At 42.9% G+C, this 19,369-nt stretch overlaps 1 protein-coding gene across 1 annotated transcript in view; it reads left to right on the top strand.

The window, feature by feature from the left end:
• The window catches only part of dnah7 (dynein, axonemal, heavy chain 7), a gene marked incomplete at its 5' end in the record, with an annotated part of 64,587 nt that overhangs the window by 21,011 nt on the left and 24,207 nt on the right, over positions 1–19,369 (top strand). The window contains 20 exons of the mRNA XM_084022108.1: positions 336–504; positions 1,105–1,207; positions 1,780–1,907; positions 2,028–2,240; positions 3,074–3,172; positions 3,795–4,043; positions 5,130–5,279; positions 7,815–7,997; positions 9,975–10,151; positions 10,463–10,594; positions 11,652–11,873; positions 12,829–13,026; positions 15,276–15,431; positions 15,616–15,784; positions 16,484–16,610; positions 17,000–17,219; positions 17,310–17,936; positions 18,028–18,273; positions 18,575–18,804; positions 18,918–19,248. Of these exons, the coding sequence (XP_083878234.1) occupies positions 336–504; positions 1,105–1,207; positions 1,780–1,907; positions 2,028–2,240; positions 3,074–3,172; positions 3,795–4,043; positions 5,130–5,279; positions 7,815–7,997; positions 9,975–10,151; positions 10,463–10,594; positions 11,652–11,873; positions 12,829–13,026; positions 15,276–15,431; positions 15,616–15,784; positions 16,484–16,610; positions 17,000–17,219; positions 17,310–17,936; positions 18,028–18,273; positions 18,575–18,804; positions 18,918–19,248 (4,129 nt within the window). The remainder of the gene's footprint in view (positions 1–335; positions 505–1,104; positions 1,208–1,779; positions 1,908–2,027; positions 2,241–3,073; positions 3,173–3,794; positions 4,044–5,129; positions 5,280–7,814; positions 7,998–9,974; positions 10,152–10,462; positions 10,595–11,651; positions 11,874–12,828; positions 13,027–15,275; positions 15,432–15,615; positions 15,785–16,483; positions 16,611–16,999; positions 17,220–17,309; positions 17,937–18,027; positions 18,274–18,574; positions 18,805–18,917; positions 19,249–19,369) is intronic.

Here is a 19,369-nt window from a genome sequence, read left to right as displayed (position 1 = left end):
ATTTTAAGAACAATAATGCCTACAAAATACATCCTAAACCCATTATTATTAATGTTTTATTGCACTGATTGCAGAGATCAAATGGCATAGTAGACTGTGTTTAGAGAGGGGTGATGAGAATATTAATGAATAATACTACAGTGTATAGAAAAATGAGCTTTCAGTGCGTCTGAAAGTCTGGCATTTAAAAGTTACCACCTGCCATTCTACAACTTCCCCGCAGAGAGGCTCTCAGTCACTTCAACATTTTACTAAATGGTTTTGTCAGCTTGATCACATTAATCCCCGACGGGCCACGAAGTGTGACATGAACCCGGTTGTTCCTCCCACCGCAGCACTTTGTTCGGTGCCCTCCACCTCCATTTGGGAGGAGCCCCCGAGGGCCCGGCTGGCACAGGGAAAACAGAGACCACCAAAGACTTGGCCAAAGCTGTGGCCAAACAGTGTGTGGTCTTCAACTGCTCTGACGGTCTGGACTACATCGCTTTGGGCAAGTTCTTCAAAGTGAGTGTAATTCTCTCACCGTGAGTAGCAACACCAGTAAACCAAACTTGTTTTTGTTAAAACTGTCACACACAGTTGTAAAAGCACAAATCAGTGCTAAAAAAAGCCTACACACTTGTCATAATAGTTCATCAGAAGATATCCTAGGTTCTGTTGCTCTCAAGTATGCCAAAACAAATGCATCCAGTAGAATAAACCATTAACATAACGATGGACCATTCCATCTTTTCCTCCAGACCCAAAATGACACACAAACATGTAAGTGTCTATGCACCATTACAACCTGTCCATATACAGTGTTGTAATGCAGTGTTTGTCTACCATTATGCACATAATAATATATGCAGTCAATTACACATGTACATTGCTCCTGTCACCCCCCCTCACACACACACACACACACACACAGTAAATTAATGCAAATGTTTATGCTGAAATTGCTTACACCCTGCTGAAATTTCCTCCCACTTGCCATACAGAAATAGCTCTCACATACTCAGGCAAAACTTGCTCATAAATATATTTAAATATGTATTGTGTGGGTGTATGTGTGTGTGTTTGTGCCAAAATGTGTGTGTGTGTGTGTGTGTGTGTGAGCAGGGCCTTTTGTCCTGCGGCGCTTGGGCCTGCTTTGATGAGTTTAACCGCATTGACTTGGAGGTGCTGTCCGTGGTGGCTCAACAGATTCTCACCATACAGAGGGGTTCGTGCTGTTGTTTTTCTGTTCTCCATTCTTTTAACATTCTGGCTTTCTATTATATCCCTAAGCTGGCATTATTCCAGAAACGCATTTGGTGTTTTCAAACGAGGAAAAAAAAACAGGTTTTGGACTACAAAGAGATGCAATACGGAGCTGAGGCAGTGTGTGTAGGCTGGCCAGCAGATCTTTAAGGCACACGGCTTTGTTGAACGCAGCACAGCAGTGTGTCCTATGGTCCTTTGGGCAACAATGTCTTGTGTTATACGAATCAAGAGCCAAAGGGGTATACAGATTTTTCTTAGCTTTCAATTTGAAGTTTGAAAATGCTGATAAGGTTCTGCTGCTTAACTGCTGCTGTTTAATTTACAGCTGTAATTATTTCTTGATTGGTGGCTCGATGTACAGGTTGTGAAGACTTGTGTGACACATTTTAAAGCACGAAAGTTGCATTTGTATGTGCATGGAGGTGTGTCTTCAATCACATCTTCTCTGTTTGTGCTCATGACAAAGAAGTGTCCAAAGAGACAGCACGGGAGTGTTACATACTGTATCTCACTGCATCCGTGTGTGTCCAGGAATCACTGCCCACGCCGAGATGCTGATGTTTGAAGGGACGGAGCTAAAACTGGACCCCTCCTGTGCCGTCTTCATCACTATGAACCCTGGCTACGCTGGACGCTCTGAGCTGCCAGACAATCTCAAGGTGCAGTATCTTCTTTCTCAGCCTTTCCTTCTGTTTTAAATCTCCGAACTGTGTCACAAGTTCAGTTCTTTTTTTAAATAAAATCCTTTTCATCCAGCAACAGCATCTCTTTCCCCCCAGGCTCTGTTCAGGACAGTAGCCATGATGGTCCCGGACTACGCAATGATAGCAGAGATCGTGCTCTACTCGTGCGGCTTTGTGACCGCCCGGCCCCTGTCGGTGAAAATCGTGGCCACTTACCGACTCTGTTCGGAGCAGCTGTCGTCACAGCATCACTACGACTACGGGATGAGGGCTGTCAAGTCTGTGCTAACTGCTGCTGGAAACCTCAAGGTGATCTTTCAATAGAATGCGTTGATGCAACTGAATATATTCCCCACAAAAATAATTCCGTGTCAGTTACACATAACCACAGTGCCACTGACAGCTTGTTTGTTTTTCTTTTTTTTTTTAAATGCCTCATACTTGGGAGATTACAATTCTTTTCCAGGAAAACACATTTTAATTAAAGTCGAGCAATCTTTGATTATTTAACCAAAAGACAAATGTTTTAAAAAAAAGTCCTTAATTGGGTTGCAGCAGGCTGTGTTGATGAAAGTAGTGCCGAGAAAGTAGTTGGGTTACATATTGTTCTGATACTATTTTGGATCATGTTCCCTATCGAAGTTTGTGTTTATGCCACTCTATGCATCAGTAAAGAACAGTGAGGAATCTTTAGAATTGGCCCAAACCTCCTTATTTTCCAAAGCCAACATGACATCCTGTTTTGCAGGGTGCAGTGATGTGTGAGAGAGGAAGGAAAGAGCTGTCAGTTTGGCTTTTAAAGAGAAAGCTATCAACAGGCACCTGTATTTTTATATACACGGGGTACATGCTCCCACTTTGGTGACCTGACGCTGCAAACATCCAATTACTTTACGTGATCTATATAGACTAAGCAGGGACACTAAGCCTGCTGCCTTTTTAAATTTAGCTTTGGGAAAACAGAGGAGTAATTTAAACACTCACGACACCTGCTAACTGATTGTAGTTTCTTGAAATGATTGGTTGTGATTGCCAATGTTTCTCAGACAGACTTTCTCACAATGCTCCACGATTCAACTGCTTCTCATTACATGTCACTCTGCTCCTTTTCTCTTCTTCTTCGTGGGTTTATTCCACCGTAGCTCACTTTTCCAGAAGAGAATGAAGACACCCTGCTGCTGAGATCCATTATTGATGTCAATCTGCCCAAGTTCCTCGCCCATGATCTGAAGCTATTTGAGGTGCGATAGAAAGGAGCTCCTCCTGTCCTGATTAATGGAGCATATGCATCAAGTGATGTCAGCCCACGTTAATTCCAGTCTGTTTATTTGGAGCCATGATGCACAGGGACAATTTGAGTCTGTTTGAGTCAGAACAGTTCATTGAAGTGTGTGTGTGTGTGTGTGTGTGTGTGTGTGTGTGTGGGAATGGGAGTTTCAGAATGTGTGTGTGTCCATCAGGAAGCGCATCTCAAGGTGAACGCGTTTAAAGTTGCCACATGGAACTTTTGACAGTTTATGTAAAAGTTTCAATTCAATATGATAATATGACGCCTCTGTTTGGCCTACATAAGGAAACAAGACCATCAGCAAGAATATTAGCTATTCTATATTTATTCTTAATGCCTGTCAGTGGGTCTGTTTCCCTGCAAAAGCAGGCCAACCAGAAACTCCTTAAGTCAGACTACTACTGCTTCCAGCAGTGACTGACCTGCTCTGGACAGTCCCAGATCCAGATCCACCACCGCATTCCACCTGCAGTCAGAGCTCAGATGGGAGCTTTTAATGGGACCACTTCAGAGCTTTAAGTATGTGTTTTACTCATTCAACTCCAAGATTCAACTCCTTTGCCTTTCGCCCTCAGGGTATCACCTCTGACCTCTTCCCGGGGGTCAAGCTTCCACAACGAGACTACAACATCCTGCTGGAGGCCATCAAGCAGAACTGCCAGCGCATGAACCTCCAAGTCACCGATTTCTTTACTGAGAAAATCCTGCAGATCTTTGAGATGATGATAGTGAGGCACGGTTTCATGCTAGTGGGTGAGCCCTTCGGAGGCAAAACCAGCGCCTATCGTGTGCTGGCAGCAGCCCTGCATGACGTCTTTGAGAAGGTACGATGCCCTGTTTAAGTCTCAGGAAGTAAGAAAATGAAGGCTGGGTCGGGAATTGATTCGGTTGGAGGAATTTGGAAGGAGCTGCAAATTATGATCCTGGCAACCGAAGTTTACAAAAAGTGGCCTGTTAGGCCGCAAGTTGTATGTCAGCTTACTATATTTCATGATTCCTTACGTGGCACTAAGTCTTAATCAATAGCTACTTTACTTTCTTGGTTGCATTTCCTGTAGTTGGCCTTGAGGTTCAACTTATTTATCATGTTCCTGTCAGGGTTTAACTTGGTCAATTTGTCAGAGATTTTATGGATAAAATGCATTCGTTTCAGATGGTTAACCATGCACTCTTTAATTGGATTTTATTACAAATTTCGCCGGGGCTTCCGGAGTCCTTGGGACACAAACTTACTCAATCAGTAACAAAAAAAATCATATAAACTTTCATGTCAACTAAAAATACGTGTTACACTGAAAATCCAAGGCTCATCCGAGCTACGCGTTTCCCCCAAGTAAACACATCCATCCAATTTGTCAGTGCTGTAGTCTTTGTTTAGTAGTTATCGATCTCACAGAGAAGAGCAGAACTGGCTTTTGTATTTACATGGCTGAAAGGGCTGAGAGGCATCCCACCAAGGAGACAGATGAAGGCCTGCTGATGGAACGGCTGGGAATGCCACATTCATCATCGTCATCCTCGTTGCTGCACGTCCACTGATCATGTCCGATCCAATCCCCTCCTCCTTTTTCTCTCCTTTTTTGTTGATCTTTTTCTTTTTCCAGAAGCTTCCTTTTCTTATTGTTTTTAACTCAAAGTGACACATTGTCTGAAAAGCTGTTTGTTGCACCTTTTGCCTCTCTTCCTCATTTAGCAGAAGTCCTGTCATACGGACAGTAATCTTCCAAGCAATTTTATCTTGGTTGAAGTTGGTGAAAAGAAGCTCTTATGTGTGTTTATACTGTGTCCAGAATGTGTGTGTATGTATATAGTCTGTTTTTTATTTGTCATCCCTTTTTTCTCCAGTCTATATCTATGATTAATCTGTACGTCTGTTTTGTGTTTGTGTGTGTGTGTGGGTGTGACACCAGGGTTTGATGGACGAGAACCAGGTGCAGATCACAGTTATCAATCCCAAATCCATCACCATGGGACAGCTGTACGGCCAGTTTGACCCCGTCTCCCACGAGTGGTCTGACGGCATCCTCGCCGTCAGCTACAGAGCCTTCGCTTCCTCCCAGGTACGATGGCTGCAGTGTGGCAGTGTGAACATTTTTTTAGATCCAGACGCACTCCAACGAGCAAACAAACACACAGTATTGTCGGGCTTGTGAAGCAGCATGTGGATTCATTGACATGCTTCTTTACACCCTCATACGGATGAACATGTTCACACTTGGGAGCTGTGCAGGGTTAGTCGCACAGCACCTGTTCCTCTTTTGGATACGGAGCACTTGAAATCCAGTGTAATCACACAATGTGATGACATTTACATATTCATATCATATTTCACGCCGCAGAAACCCTGATAAAACGCCAATTTAGCAGCGGATGTAACACCTCCCATGGCGCCTACGGCTTTCCATGTGCTTAGTGCTGTTTATGTTCACAAATAAGAGCTTAAAAATGCTGACCTCGACAGAAAGCATCACTTTGTACCAAAATCCTGTTGAAAAGACTGGTAGTGTTGTTGAATCTGCTCCAAAGGAAGGACAATGAATGCTCACTTTCTCCTTTTCTGATCCGTCTCTTTATATTACTGAAGCTCCCACATTGTCCCCCATTTCTGATTCTCTGGAGATTTTAACGTCCACGTTTGCATTTATTCCCATCTTTGCATTTACATTGTTTGTTATTGCATCCAACGAAGTATTTGCTTGTGTTTGGTGACACGCATATTTACCCTCAATTTCATACTCAAGTATGTGGATTTGACCCTTGAACTGTTGGGAGTATTTGGGGAATTATGATCATGAAGTGGTAACGGGTGTTAACTTAAGGTAGTTGGAGGATCTAGTGGATCACTTTGTGTTTCCGTCTAGAACAGTTTAGCTCTGAATGCTCAGTTTACTTGTTACGATGGGACTGGATTACTTGTACAGAGGTAGTATTTGTTAAGCTCTATCATCATCTTGACAACTTGCCCAAAAATGACCATGATAAGTCAAAGAATGGCAACGTAAACTGACTTTTAAACTTTATGGAAACAGGCATTTAAGGCAACGTTGTGTCACAGCGATTAGTATTTCCGTTCTTCTCAGTCTCTCTTTGCTGAGCGGCTACATAGTTGTTTTGACTTTGTCTGGGAAAGACAAGAATCATGCTGTTTCTCCATGACTTCTTCCTCAAATGTACACATCTGGATGTGGCCAGAGGTGTTTAAATGTTTAACGTTATAAGGAGCCGTGCAGCGAGAAGGAGGAGTTTCTAGGATGGATCAATGTACAGTAACATGACATTTCAATTAATTTCAAGCTGGTGGAAAGGGAGACGGCGGTGACAAGGTAAACAAAAGACACATTCTGCTGTCTTGTTAAATTTAGATCCTTAATAACACTCCTTCACTCATGTGCACACACTAGACTCATGGGCCGACGGTTTACAGACGGCACTGGAGGCATGTCGTAATAGAAAATCATTTGTCCGCCCTGTACTCAAATTGTTTCCAAATGAGCTTGTCATTTAAGAAATTGGCTCGGTATATAAAGTTGTCATTTTACAAATTGTTTTTTTGTCAATGAATGAGGAGCGTGAGGAGTGGTTATGACAGCCGAGGCAGCGCAGACTGATACAAATAGAATGAAAAAAGAGAACGAGAACAAGAGCTTGTTTTAATTCAGTTTCAGTGAAGTCATTTTTTTTCTCTCTCTGGGCAAAAGTCTTTGTTTCTCTCTTTTCTTCTGCATCTCATTTTGCTAAACTCATTTTTTCGTGTGCTAATCTGGAGTCAGCAGCAGCATCCTAGTGTATTAAACTCTCTGCATACACCATTTTTTCCGCCATTGCCAACGCTCTCTGTCAGATCATTGCATTACAGTATACCCACTTCCCCCACAGGCTCCAGATGGCCCCAGCCCAGGCATCTTCCATTTGTTTATATTACAACAAATCAATTGAGAGCACAGCTTTCGCCAGCTCATTTAACCGGAGAATTTGACATTTGTTGTCAACTTCCATTATGGCAGCGTGTAGGTGTTAATTTCATTAATTTAGCAAACACTCTCCTCTCCGGGTGTAACGTGCCGTTCTTTCATGACCTTGAAAGTTTGCAGATGGATTTCTGTTGGTGGGAAATGAAGTACAGCGTGTGCATATGAAGTATTGTCCTAGGAAACCAAACTTTTCTACCTTTTTTTTTTGTGCACTTTGTTCTTTTTCGTCGAAGCTCTTCTTCTAAACTTCAAAGCTTCAGGAGTTCTTCATGAATGCTATATATTTGAACACTGCAGGGACACGCTTTTGGTAAATGTAGCTTGTCTTTTCAAGTAAGATGCCTCCCCAGTGTTTAACGGTTTAATCTATCCGACTTACTTTCTTTTTGTTTTGTGTCGGCTTACATCCACGCATCCCTCCAGAATTACACGTCTCTGCTTTATTTCTTTGATATAATTATGTATTTATATGTTGATTGGGTACACTGACTAAAGAGGATAGGCCAGCAGGTTAACAACGTGTTCTTCATGACCTTTCTTTTGACGGATACACATGTATTTGTGCTACGAATTCAAAATGTTACATCAAGGTGTTATAAAATCCTCTTTGCTTCCGTCTCTCAGAGCCCAGACAGAAAATGGCTCATCTTTGACGGCCCAGTGGACGCCGTGTGGATCGAGAATATGAACACGGTACTGGACGACAACAAGAAGCTGTGTCTGATGAGCGGCGAGATCATTCAGATGTCACCGCAAATGAGCCTCATCTTCGAGCCCATGGACCTGGAGGTGGCCTCGCCAGCCACGGTGAGGAGCACCTCTACTCCGGATAAAAGCGCAGTTCTTTGAAGTGGGGTTGAATGAGGTACTTATCTATAGTCAATGCAGCACCTGCTGTGGATGGCAGTGGAGAAGCAGGTAGTAGTGCTGGCACTGATGCAAAGCAATGTACTCCTTTGAATAATACAGTCATTTTACCTTGTAGAACATTGGATCTACTCGTCTACTTACTGCCTCCATCAATCCTTTGCTGGTGTTATTATGTAACAAGTTAGTTTGTATACAATAAAGTTACAAACAAACTAAATGGTAGAAGAGGTAGACCATCATCTCCCATGATTCTAGATATATCGTACAGGTAAAGAGATTTTTTAAGGGGAGCCTTAAAAGATGTTTTCCTGCAGTACAGCTTTGCTGCCTTGCTCATTCTCCTGCCTGGTTCTCCACGCCGGTGGCGTGCCGACCATCTACTGGTGGTAATACACTGACGATGGATAAGTATCTCATACAACCCCACCTCAAGTATCCCTTCAAGGGTCTCATAATAGGTTCCATTTTGTAGCAGTGATGGTTTCCAGTCTCCTGATATTGTTGCGATCGATCAGTTCTGGCCATATTTTGGAAAATATGTACCAGCGCTCCCTCACCGACATCATCTCTTCATCCTTCCAATAACAGACAAAGGCTTTCCCTCCTGATGCCCTTTGTGCCTGACTTAACACACTCTAGTATTCACCTCAGTGGTCATGCCCTGGTGGTCTGCTTCACTTATCTGCTATCTGCCCAAACTGTGAAGAATTAGTCACAAGAGGAACGGCTGCACGATGTATTTGTGGGTTTTATCCATTACATCCGTGGCTGGGGATTTGAGGATCACATTTCCTCTTTTCTTAATGTTCACCGAAGTGTCAGACGGGCGTAATGAATGCTATTAAGCTCCGACTGTCACGAGGAAGTACTCTATTTGAAAGTCAGTTAGTTCACTACATTTTAGATTCATTGCTTTTTAAAAATATCTTCATGCATACATAACTATAACAGGACCTCATGTCTTGAACTTACAGTCCTCCTGTTTCCCTCCATTCATACCCTATTAAGGCAGTGTAAAATACACATCATGTACTTTTTTTTTCAGATCATGGAATATCTAGTTCCCTTTGCTGTACAATTGTTGTTACAGCTATCTATAGTTACAGTTACAGTTAAATAAATGCAGTCAATCATCCAACCTTGCTTACAAAGAGGTCACATGCACATCTCCATTCCTTAGAAATGAACCACAAACCACGTAAAGGTATATAAAGCAGTATATAATAGCCTTTTTTGGTAATTGTTCCTGTCCTTATGGTTCCTTGTTGTGAGCCAGCAACAAAGGCTCCTGATTGCAATACATCGATGCCTTGAGAGGATGCCGCTGCATCTCCCTGGCTCTGCTGTTTTATTAAACAGACTTCTGTTTTGCATTCTCTATAGCCTAGCATCTGTTCCTCTCATGCTGAATGCAGAGCCCCCACCACACACACACACACACACACACACACACACACACACACACACACACACACACACACACACACACACATTCTGTGCAGGACCCCTTCTGTGCACTGTTGATCTCTTTTTTCATTTTTCATCTCATCCTCTCTTTGTCTCTCAGAGTTATTTCCCTCCCTTCACGTTCCGTCTTCAAACCTGACTCTTCTTATTCCTTGTGTCTCTCCTATCATATCCGCTCTCTTAGCTACAGCTCAGACACTCCTTTCTCCTCTTTGATCCAACTTCGCCTGCACTCCATCGGAACTACGGAGCTCTCATTAAAAGCTTCTCTTCAGGAAAAGGGTTATAATATGGTCATAATCAAGAGTTCATGAGGCAGAGTATCACATACTCATTTACAGTATTTAGCAGAATTGCTCATTAGTCAAGATATATACTTCATTAAGTATAATATTTGTATAAATTGATTGTATTTGAGTACACGTGTGTGTTTTCTGTTTGTGGCAGGTGTCTCGCTGTGGTATGATCTACATGGAGCCTCATATGCTTGGCTGGCGGCCCCTTATGCTGTCCTGGCTCAACACTATGCCCACCTCAGTCAACGCAACACACAAAGACCTCATCGCTGCCCTATTTGACCGCATACTGCCGGCCAGCCTAGAGCTCATTCGAAAGGCCACCAAGGTGCCGAACCATGACTCAGGAGATTTAGTTCATTTTCAAGCTTCTCACTCCTCTTCTCGACAACCACATCTAGAAATATACTTAAATGTTACGTCGATATATGTTTGTTTATTTGTGCACGTTCAAGAAGCAACAGTTGAGGATTTTGAAATACATGTACATTTTCTTTATAGAGCACTTTTCATAGTACTCAAAGTCACTTTACAGTTAAAATAGAGACAAACCAGACATGCAGGTTCAGTGCTAGTTGTTATTTTACATTTCTGGATTGCATGTCTGAGTTTGAATGTGTTGTTTCTGGTTGCTTTCAGGAGCTGTCCCCGACCTCTGACGCCAATCTAGTCAAGTCCCTGATGAATCTGATGGACTGTATGATGGACGAGTTTCACGAGGAAGCAAAGATGAGGAGCATGAACCAAAAAGATATTTGCTCCTGGTTGGAGGTTTGTTTAAAACATATCCACTATTCTAGTGTTTTTATCAATAATACAATATTAATTGAATATGTAAACCCACAAATGAGTAACTTCACCGATCATGATGGGTTATTAGACGTAATTATTAACTAACCTCAGGCCCACAACCCTTTCCCAGTACAGCTCAGTGTGATGGAAGCAGTCCACCAGATGCATTTTCATAAGATCTGAGTGTTAAATGTCGAGCACTTTCCTCTGCCCCCCTGCCAGAGTTCCAGTTTTTCTTTTACCTCTGGATCCCATCTTTTGAAAGTGCTGCTATTATCCCCCTGTGGCACACTACTCTGATGAATGCCTTTCAACCCTCTCTCCCATGTTTCTCAGCCAGTCATTATCAAAGTGTTGAATTAATCAGCCTTTTAACAGCAGGAGCTGTCATGAGGCTGCTAAGCTTCATGATAGGCCGTTTCCAAGTCCTACTGTATTCCTGCTGTTTTTCCAACAAAGACATTTCTCCTCTGTGGATTCTTGTGTTTGTCTGTACATTGGTGGAGGCATTTACATCCTCTCATCGGGTTTAATCAGTTCACTTATTGACTTTTAGTATGATGTATGATTGTATCTATTTAAGAACTCTTCAAACATCTTGAACATGATTTTGCTCATATTGTGCGTAATGTTCCACAGGCTAGTCCTGTAGAAAATGACACATAAGGAAGAGGAAGTGTTATTTTCTCATATAATATTATGAAATTATAATTAAAGTATGATTTTGAATAAAAAAAATTAACTCCACATCTATATAAAGTATAAATTTTTCTCATATGAGACTACAAACCACATTTAGTTGTGCGTCCCTGTGTTGTACAATGACAATAAATCAATCTTCTATTCACCTGACAAAAGTGGTTAGTTGTGACTAAAAGTTTGACCTAAAACAAGTTCCAGTATACACACATATACAATGTTTAAATGTTACATTAACATGATTTAGGGATTTGGGAACCACCTGCCTTTATGCACAAACTGACACATGTCTATACATTTAAAAAAGCAGTGATGGCTGTCCTATCTGTTTTCACAGGGCATCTTTGTTTTCTGCCTGGTGTGGTCAGTGGGTGCCAGCTGTGATGATTCAGGCCGAGTCATGTTCGATGCCGTGGTCAGGGAAGTACTGGACGGCCCTTTAAGTGAAGACACCCGTACCCGCCATGGCATTCTGGCCACGGTCGAGGCTCCACCTAAACAGCTCACAGTGCCTCTGCCCGACGAGGGAACCGTCTACCAGTATCGCTTTGTTAAAGAGGTAGGGCAGCTTCTTATAATTGTGCAGCCCTTTTTCTACATTTTAGGGGTTAAGAAAGCATGAACATCAAACATCTTTCTGTCACAATAAAGAATACAAAAGGTTATATCTGACAGTAGTTGTGTTTACACCCTCATTACTGCAATATCTGATGACAAACACACCAGAGAGCATTCGACATCAAGCACTGGTGGAATGGAAGAGCGACATGCCTGTGTTACATTTTTCTTTTTGACAGAAGGTGAGGGAGGAGGGATGCCCTTTTTGTTTGTGACCTTTATAAAGTGTCACACTTCAGATTTCACATGGCTCTATTTTATCATGGAGGACACTCTCACGTACCAACAAATGATATATTCTTCTTTTAAAAAAGGTGTTAATAGAAAACTATTACATTGATTTTCTACACAGGTTGTAAGAGACAAACAATGCTACATCAGTTATTTTACATGATATGTTAGTAGTATTCATTTATTCTTTATTTTGTGTTGGATATATAGCTGATATTCAAATTTGGATAATGGCTATTTCACAAATATAAAGGAGCTATATGTAAATTATAATGTAAATGATGTGTGATAATGTAATTCATTTATCCTGTCCCTCCTTGAACTTGATTAAAAATGATTATATTGCATCCAAGATCATTTTATTTTGCCACAATCACTGTGAAAGGAAAGACTTTTAATCTTACAAATTGATTACTGGAAAATAATTATAATTTTACTGTAACAAAGAAGTCTGTCTATACAAAACAGCAATTCTGAACACAAGGAAAAGGTGACATAAGATTAGATACCTTATATGTCACAACATCTGTATTGTTTACCATGATGTCATATTATCTTTCCTCTCGTCAAAGACTAAATATTATTTGTCCAACGGTGTGGCCTTTAGTATCTGAAATGCAACGTTTAACCTGTTGCTTTGTTGTCTTTTTTGAATTCCTCTTCAGGGCCCGGGCAGGTGGGAGCTGTGGACAGATGTGCTAAAAGCAGCTCCCCCGATATGCAAAGACATGCAGTTCAACGAGATCATCGTGCCCACTGAGAACACCGTACGCTACATGGCACTCATGGAGCTCCTCGTCACCCACCAGAAGCCCACGATATTCATCGGCCCCACTGGTACCGGAAAGAGTGTCTACATTACCGTGAGTCGTCTGCTCTTCTGCTACGTCTTGTTTTACTCACGTAATGCTGGCAAAGTGCTAAGGTATGTTGCTGATGCATCATCTCAACAGCTATTTCACATTCATTTTGTGAAGTGATCACACACTGTTTCCTGGTTATATGCACTCGATCCAGTTAGCTTTTATATTGGCAGACTAGACTTAACCAGTAGTTTGAAGTTATTGCTTTGAGGAAAACATTTGCTTGCTATAGGCTGTTATTAAAAAGGATATCACCACTATTTAATGTCATAAAAATTGGTCTTAAAGGTACTGACAACCCACAATAATAATTCAAATCATTTTAGAGATACTCTTGTAAATAAATATATATTTTAAATCCATTTCCTTCCTCATTAATCTAACTTTTTCAATATTTTGGAACCTTAAATTGTTCTAGCTATTCTAGCTAGCTGTCCAACTGTTGAGTGTTTCAATAGCAGGACACCGTCGTCAGGAATGGGAGTGGAGGAGCGTGTGTGTGTGTGTGTGTGGACCCATTCGTCAAAACATGGGTCCCATTGTGCTACACACTGTCAAACACACACTGTCAAACACTACATAGGCTAGCTGTAATTAGCATGTGCTAAATTGGTCTGCTAATTATTAGTACACATAACTGTTGACACCTGCGGACGCCCTTTTTGTGAATGAGAACATTGGTGAGCTGCTTTCATGTGCATACACTGTATAGTACATTACTTTATTATTATTATTATGTATTTGGTCTTTTTTGCCCTCTTGTCTTCATTTTTTGTTTATTCACAAAGAGATTCGGGGATTCAACTTTAAGCCATTGTTATGTGCACAGATTATTGTTTTCACATGCAGAAACCCCCCCCCAGCGTTTATTACCAATAACAATAATTTTGTCGGGATGAGTGAGCATTAATTTCAAAGCAGTTTAGTCCAAGCCTTGGGAAACTGGAGCAAGTGCTCTGAACATACGAGTCATTTGGAAGCACAACACAGCTATACCACACAGACAGCAGGTGTGAAACGGCCACCTTGGAGGAATACTGAGTATCTCTCATCAGACCTTCAGCTATTTATATCAAGGACTAATCCCCCTCCTTCCCTTTGCATCATTAGTTCATCCATTAGTGTGCTCAAATTCGAGACTCTGGGGTGAATAGAGATCATCACACTGGGGAGCCTGACTTGTTCTCCACTTCCTGCCTCTCTGCATGGAGGAGCAGCTCTGTCCCATGCCGCAACCAGCAGACCGTGGCTCACTCCCAAATCTGGCAGGAGTGATAAAGGAGCACTCAGAACATAAGAATATGACTGGCACGGCGCTGGCACCAGACAGCTCGACGAGCCGCCTTCACCCGCCCCATTGTGCTCTTCAGTGAGACAGGGAGAAGCTGTGCCACTGGTTTATAATTTACACGTAGACAAGAGGATGATGATGCACCTTGGCTGGAGCTCGTGATCATTCACATCATCAGTCCCCTTTAATTATGCAGGTCATTACTCAGATGATTTCATGAGTACATGAAACACAGGGGAGGTGAGAGCGTGTGCTCTGAACGTAACAAAAGTACTGCGAAAATAGATCAAATCTTAATAAAAGACATCAGATCGCCCACGACTACATTCTCCGCTCTGTGTTTCAAATAAACGGAGAAGTCATTCGTCCAAAAGGGCATTTTATTCAATAGCCTTTCATAAAAGCCTATTGTTTAGCTTTTAGTAAAATGCCCTTTTGTAAACCCTCATGCAAAATCAAAACGTCATCGATTTTACCCTTTTGACCTATGGAACGTTATTTTAGATCGTGGTCTCAGAGGGCAACTAATTCCCTACTTAACTTCAAAGTAATTTCCAGGGATTAACTTTGATCCAGTTTTTATCTAACGAAATACTCGCTAAATGCCACATTTAATTAGATTACAAAGCTCATCGCAACAATTTGCCAGGATCAAACTGGAAATTATCATTTTAGCCTTGGCATGCTAATTCAGGATAGAGCAGGAAATACTTTAAACAGTTTCAAACAAACGAGCGTTTTCTTTTCTTTTTTGCCAGTATGCACTTAACGAGCCAGTTGTTACCTTGGATACATTTATTTGATGTTGAATTAAGTCCATGCCATTCCCATCTCTTTCATGCTGTTTGTTGCCTTTTGCATCATTGTGCTGCACATATATACATATTCATGGTGAACCTCCATACCTTATGATGATAATCTGTGTATGTTTTTCCAATATCTCTATCTCTTCGACTAGGACTTCCTGTTGAATCGGCTGCAAAAGGATGTCTACATCCCATTATTTATCAACTTTTCAGCCCAGACCACAGCTGCCCAGACCCAAGACATTATTATGTCCAAGCTAGATAAGCGGCGCAAAGGAGTGTTCGGTCCCCCAATGGGGAAGAAAATGGTACAGCCTCTTTATTATAGTTGGTGTGATGTTGTATGTTAGTCTCTTAGTGAGTCACTACAACGTGGCAGATGTGAACATTTTATTCTGAGATGCATCTAAATAAAAAAAACACTATAGTTCAAATAGCACTCACATTGTCATATCATTGGTATTTAATCTGAAAATACTGTTGTTGAATCAGGTGATCTTTGTGGATGATGTGAACATGCCGGCCCGGGAGGTTTATGGTGCTCAGCCCCCCGTGGAGCTGCTGCGTCAGTGGCTGGATCACTGGAACTGGTATGACATGAAGGACTGCTCCACCATCAAGCTGGTGGATATCCAGGTCATGTGTGCGATGGGACCACCTGGTGAGTAGCAGCTGTACGCTTCTAACGTTTATTCAAAGTTCAAAACTCAAACCAAAGCCCTTAATTGGTTGACACAATCAGGTGGGTTTGTACGTCTCTGATCTACTGCTGTTGAGTTAAAGCTTTGGTCTACGATTTGGAATAAAACAAAAATCCATTCAGTCTATCAGCCGTAGGCCTGCGTAGAAACTGATCAATGGGAGCCATTTTTCAAATCTGTCTCAACTGATTTTCAGAATGTAGACCATAGCTTTAATATCACAAACCACTAGCTGCTGTTTTGTGAAGCTCCTCACTGTCTTTGGATGCTTACGAATGGCAAGAGTTTCCACTTCCACCAGCACTTCAACGACCAGCGTAAACTCATCAGCCTCCCTGTCCAGGCAGCTGACAGAGAGGATGGCTGCCTCACACGGGCTCAAACACCTGCAGTATTTGTTCCTGTGCTGACCGTTGATTTGATCTGAGCTGCTGCCCAGCATGGCTGTGGCAAACACTGGAGCCACACCAGGGAAACAATGCAGGAGACACTTTTTTAGTGTGTTTACATTATTTGGCTAAAAATAATGTAAACTTGCCAGTGTAAACTTGTTTCTCAAATTGACATTAGTGCTGTCTCAGATGAAATTGGTCACCTTTCAGAATAATAAGGATAGCTTTCAGGACGTGTTTGTTTGTTTTCCCGTTCTGCTTGTTAAGGCGGAGGGAGGAACCCTATCACACCCCGGTACCTGCGCCACTTCAACATGATCACCATTAATGATTTTGACAAGAACACCATGTACACCATCTTCTCCAGGATCTCAGACTGGCATTTCAAAACACGGTAATCTGTTTGAAAACACTTCTTCTAAAACTGACACAGAAGGAATGTATATTCTTAGCATTAACCAACAGCTTTTCTAGCACCTTGAGGGTATTTGACCCCCCAGGTGTAGTTTTCAGCCACTTTTAGCAACAGAATTAATTGTAAATGATTACTGACCAAAAGATCAGTAGGTCGTGTTTACCTCAGAGACTTAAAGTCCTAAAGAAATCAGATCTAAGCTTTTAAATCTAACCCACCCACTCCGGCAAACTCCTGATTATATTGATTAAGAGTTTTAAAAATATTATTTTAATGCTTCATTAATGTTTTATTAACACAACTAAAATTCTACAACAACAATCATTACATTTCCTAACTTTAGGAGTAATCACCCATTCCATCTACAGGTTTTCTTTCCCCCAGCCATTTGCTGCTCTCACCTCCCAGATAGTTAATGGTACCATGTCAGTGTACCAAGAGGCCACCAACAACCTGCTTCCAACCCCCACAAAGTCCCATTACTTGTTCAATCTGCGCGACGTCTCCCGGGTCATCCAGGGCATCTGCCTGTCGCGGCCGGAGACGGCAGACGAACCATCCGTCATCAAACGGCTCTGGGTGCACGAGGTAATGTAGTGGGAAATACCTGACACCTATGTAACTGATGTAACCCAAACCTGCAAATATGATGACTGCATCTATTTTGTTGCTCCTCAGGTTCTGAGGGTCTACTACGATCGACTGGTTCACGACACAGACCGCTCCTGGCTCATAAGCCATTTACAGGAGGTGTCTCAGAGTCACATGCAGGAGGACTTCCATCAGCTTTTCCAGCATCTGGACCAGGACCACGATGGAGAGGTGACTGAAGACGACCTGCGCAGCCTCATGTTCTGCGACTTCCACGACCCCAAGGGTGAGGACCGCCACTACCGCGAGGTGCAGAACCTGGACCAGCTGCGGCAGGTGGTGGAGTCCCACCTGGAGGATCACAACAACGTCAGCAAAGCACCCATGAACCTGGTGCTCTTCCGCTTCGCCATCGAACACGTGTGCCGCATCTCCCGCATCCTCAAGCAGCCGCGCGGCCACGCCCTGCTGGTGGGCGTGGGCGGCAGCGGGCGGCAGTCTCTCACCCGGCTGGCCGCCCACATGGCGGAGGCGGAACTTTTCCAGGTGGAAATCTCCAAGAGCTACGGGACCACTGAATGGCACGATGACCTGAAGGCTATCATGAGAAAGTCCACCCAGGGGGAAGGTCATGGCGTGTTCCTCTTCACAGACACTCAAATCAAAATGGAGTCATTCCTGGAGGACATTGGCAACCTGCTCAACACCGGGGAGGTAAATACAGTAGATGTGGATAGAAATAATGGTCACACATAGACAAAGACAGTACCAAAACACCATTCTGTTATCTTGTGGTTGTTTCCAGGTGCCTAACCTGTTTGCAGTGGACGAGAAGCAGGAAATATGCGAGCGAATGCGCGTGCTGGACCGGCAGCGTGACCGTGACAAGCAGACAGACGGCAGCACGCTGTCCCTTTTCAACATGTTTGTAGAGCGCTGCCGGGCGCAGCTTCACGTGGTGTTGGCCATGAGTCCCATCGGAGACGCCTTTAGGAACCGTTTGAGACGATTCCCTGCCCTCATTAACTGCTGCACCATTAACTGGTTCCAGGTGTGTGAATGTATGTTGTGTGTGTGTGTGTGCTGTTGGCTCGCTCCAACAAAGATAGCCTCAGATAATTAATCAAAAGACAGGGACAATATGGGGTGTGAATGCGTCATCACAGGGGGTTAAATATGCAATACCATTAACATAATGCGTGATGGATCTCAGCCCAAATCTTTTACAGGCTTTTTTTGGTGTTAACCACTGCAGATTATTTTATTAGATCTCATTCTTTTATCTCATTTAAATACATTCTGTGTATGTATGGTAGCACACTGGCAGTACAGCATGTTTGTTTCCGTATCAGACCTGGCCAGAGGACGCCCTGCAGGCAGTGGCCTGTCGCTTCTTGGAGGATGTCGAGATGACCGACGCGTCCCGAGAAGGATGCATCAACATGTGCAAGAGCTTCCACACATCAACTATAGACCTGTCAGTCTGCTTTTTGGCTGAGTTGCAGCGCCACAACTATGTCACACCGACCTCATACCTGGAACTCATTTCCACCTTCAAGACCCTGCTGAAGACAAAAAGAGCGTAAGATTTAGGATATATTGTATGAGTCTATTGTGATTTTTATACTTTATATGCACAGCTCTTCACACAAAAGCAGAATTAATTTTCCTCTTCCCTCCCCGTCTTCTGCCCAGCGAGGTGATGAAGCTGAAACGTCGTTACGAGGTGGGCCTGGAGAAGCTCAAGTCAGCTGCCGACCAGGTGGCAACTATGCAAGTGGAGCTGGAGGCTCTGCAGCCACAGCTGCTCGTGGCCAGCAAGGAGGTGGATGAGATGATGGTGGTGATTGAGCATGAATCCGTGGAGGTGGCGGAGACAGAGAAGGTGGTGAAAGTGGACGAGGCCGTGGCCAACGAACAAGCCACGGCTGCCAAGGCCATCAAGGACGAGTGTGATGCTGAACTGGCTGAAGCCATGCCTATCCTGGAGTCGGCCCTTTCTGCTTTGAATACTCTCACCAATCAGGTGAATGGAGCGATATCTTTTTTTCCTATGCAGAAAAGTTATACTTCCCCATATCTCTGACTCAAAGGCCAATTGTACTGAAATATGTAATGAAGAGGGCAGGCCTAGAGATGTTATTCTA

The sequence above is a fragment of the Eutrigla gurnardus genome (genome assembly GCF_963514095.1).
Source record: "Eutrigla gurnardus genome assembly, chromosome: 12".
Lineage (NCBI taxonomy): Eukaryota > Metazoa > Chordata > Actinopteri > Perciformes > Triglidae > Eutrigla > Eutrigla gurnardus.
This window is presented reverse-complemented; position numbering and strand designations above follow the sequence as displayed.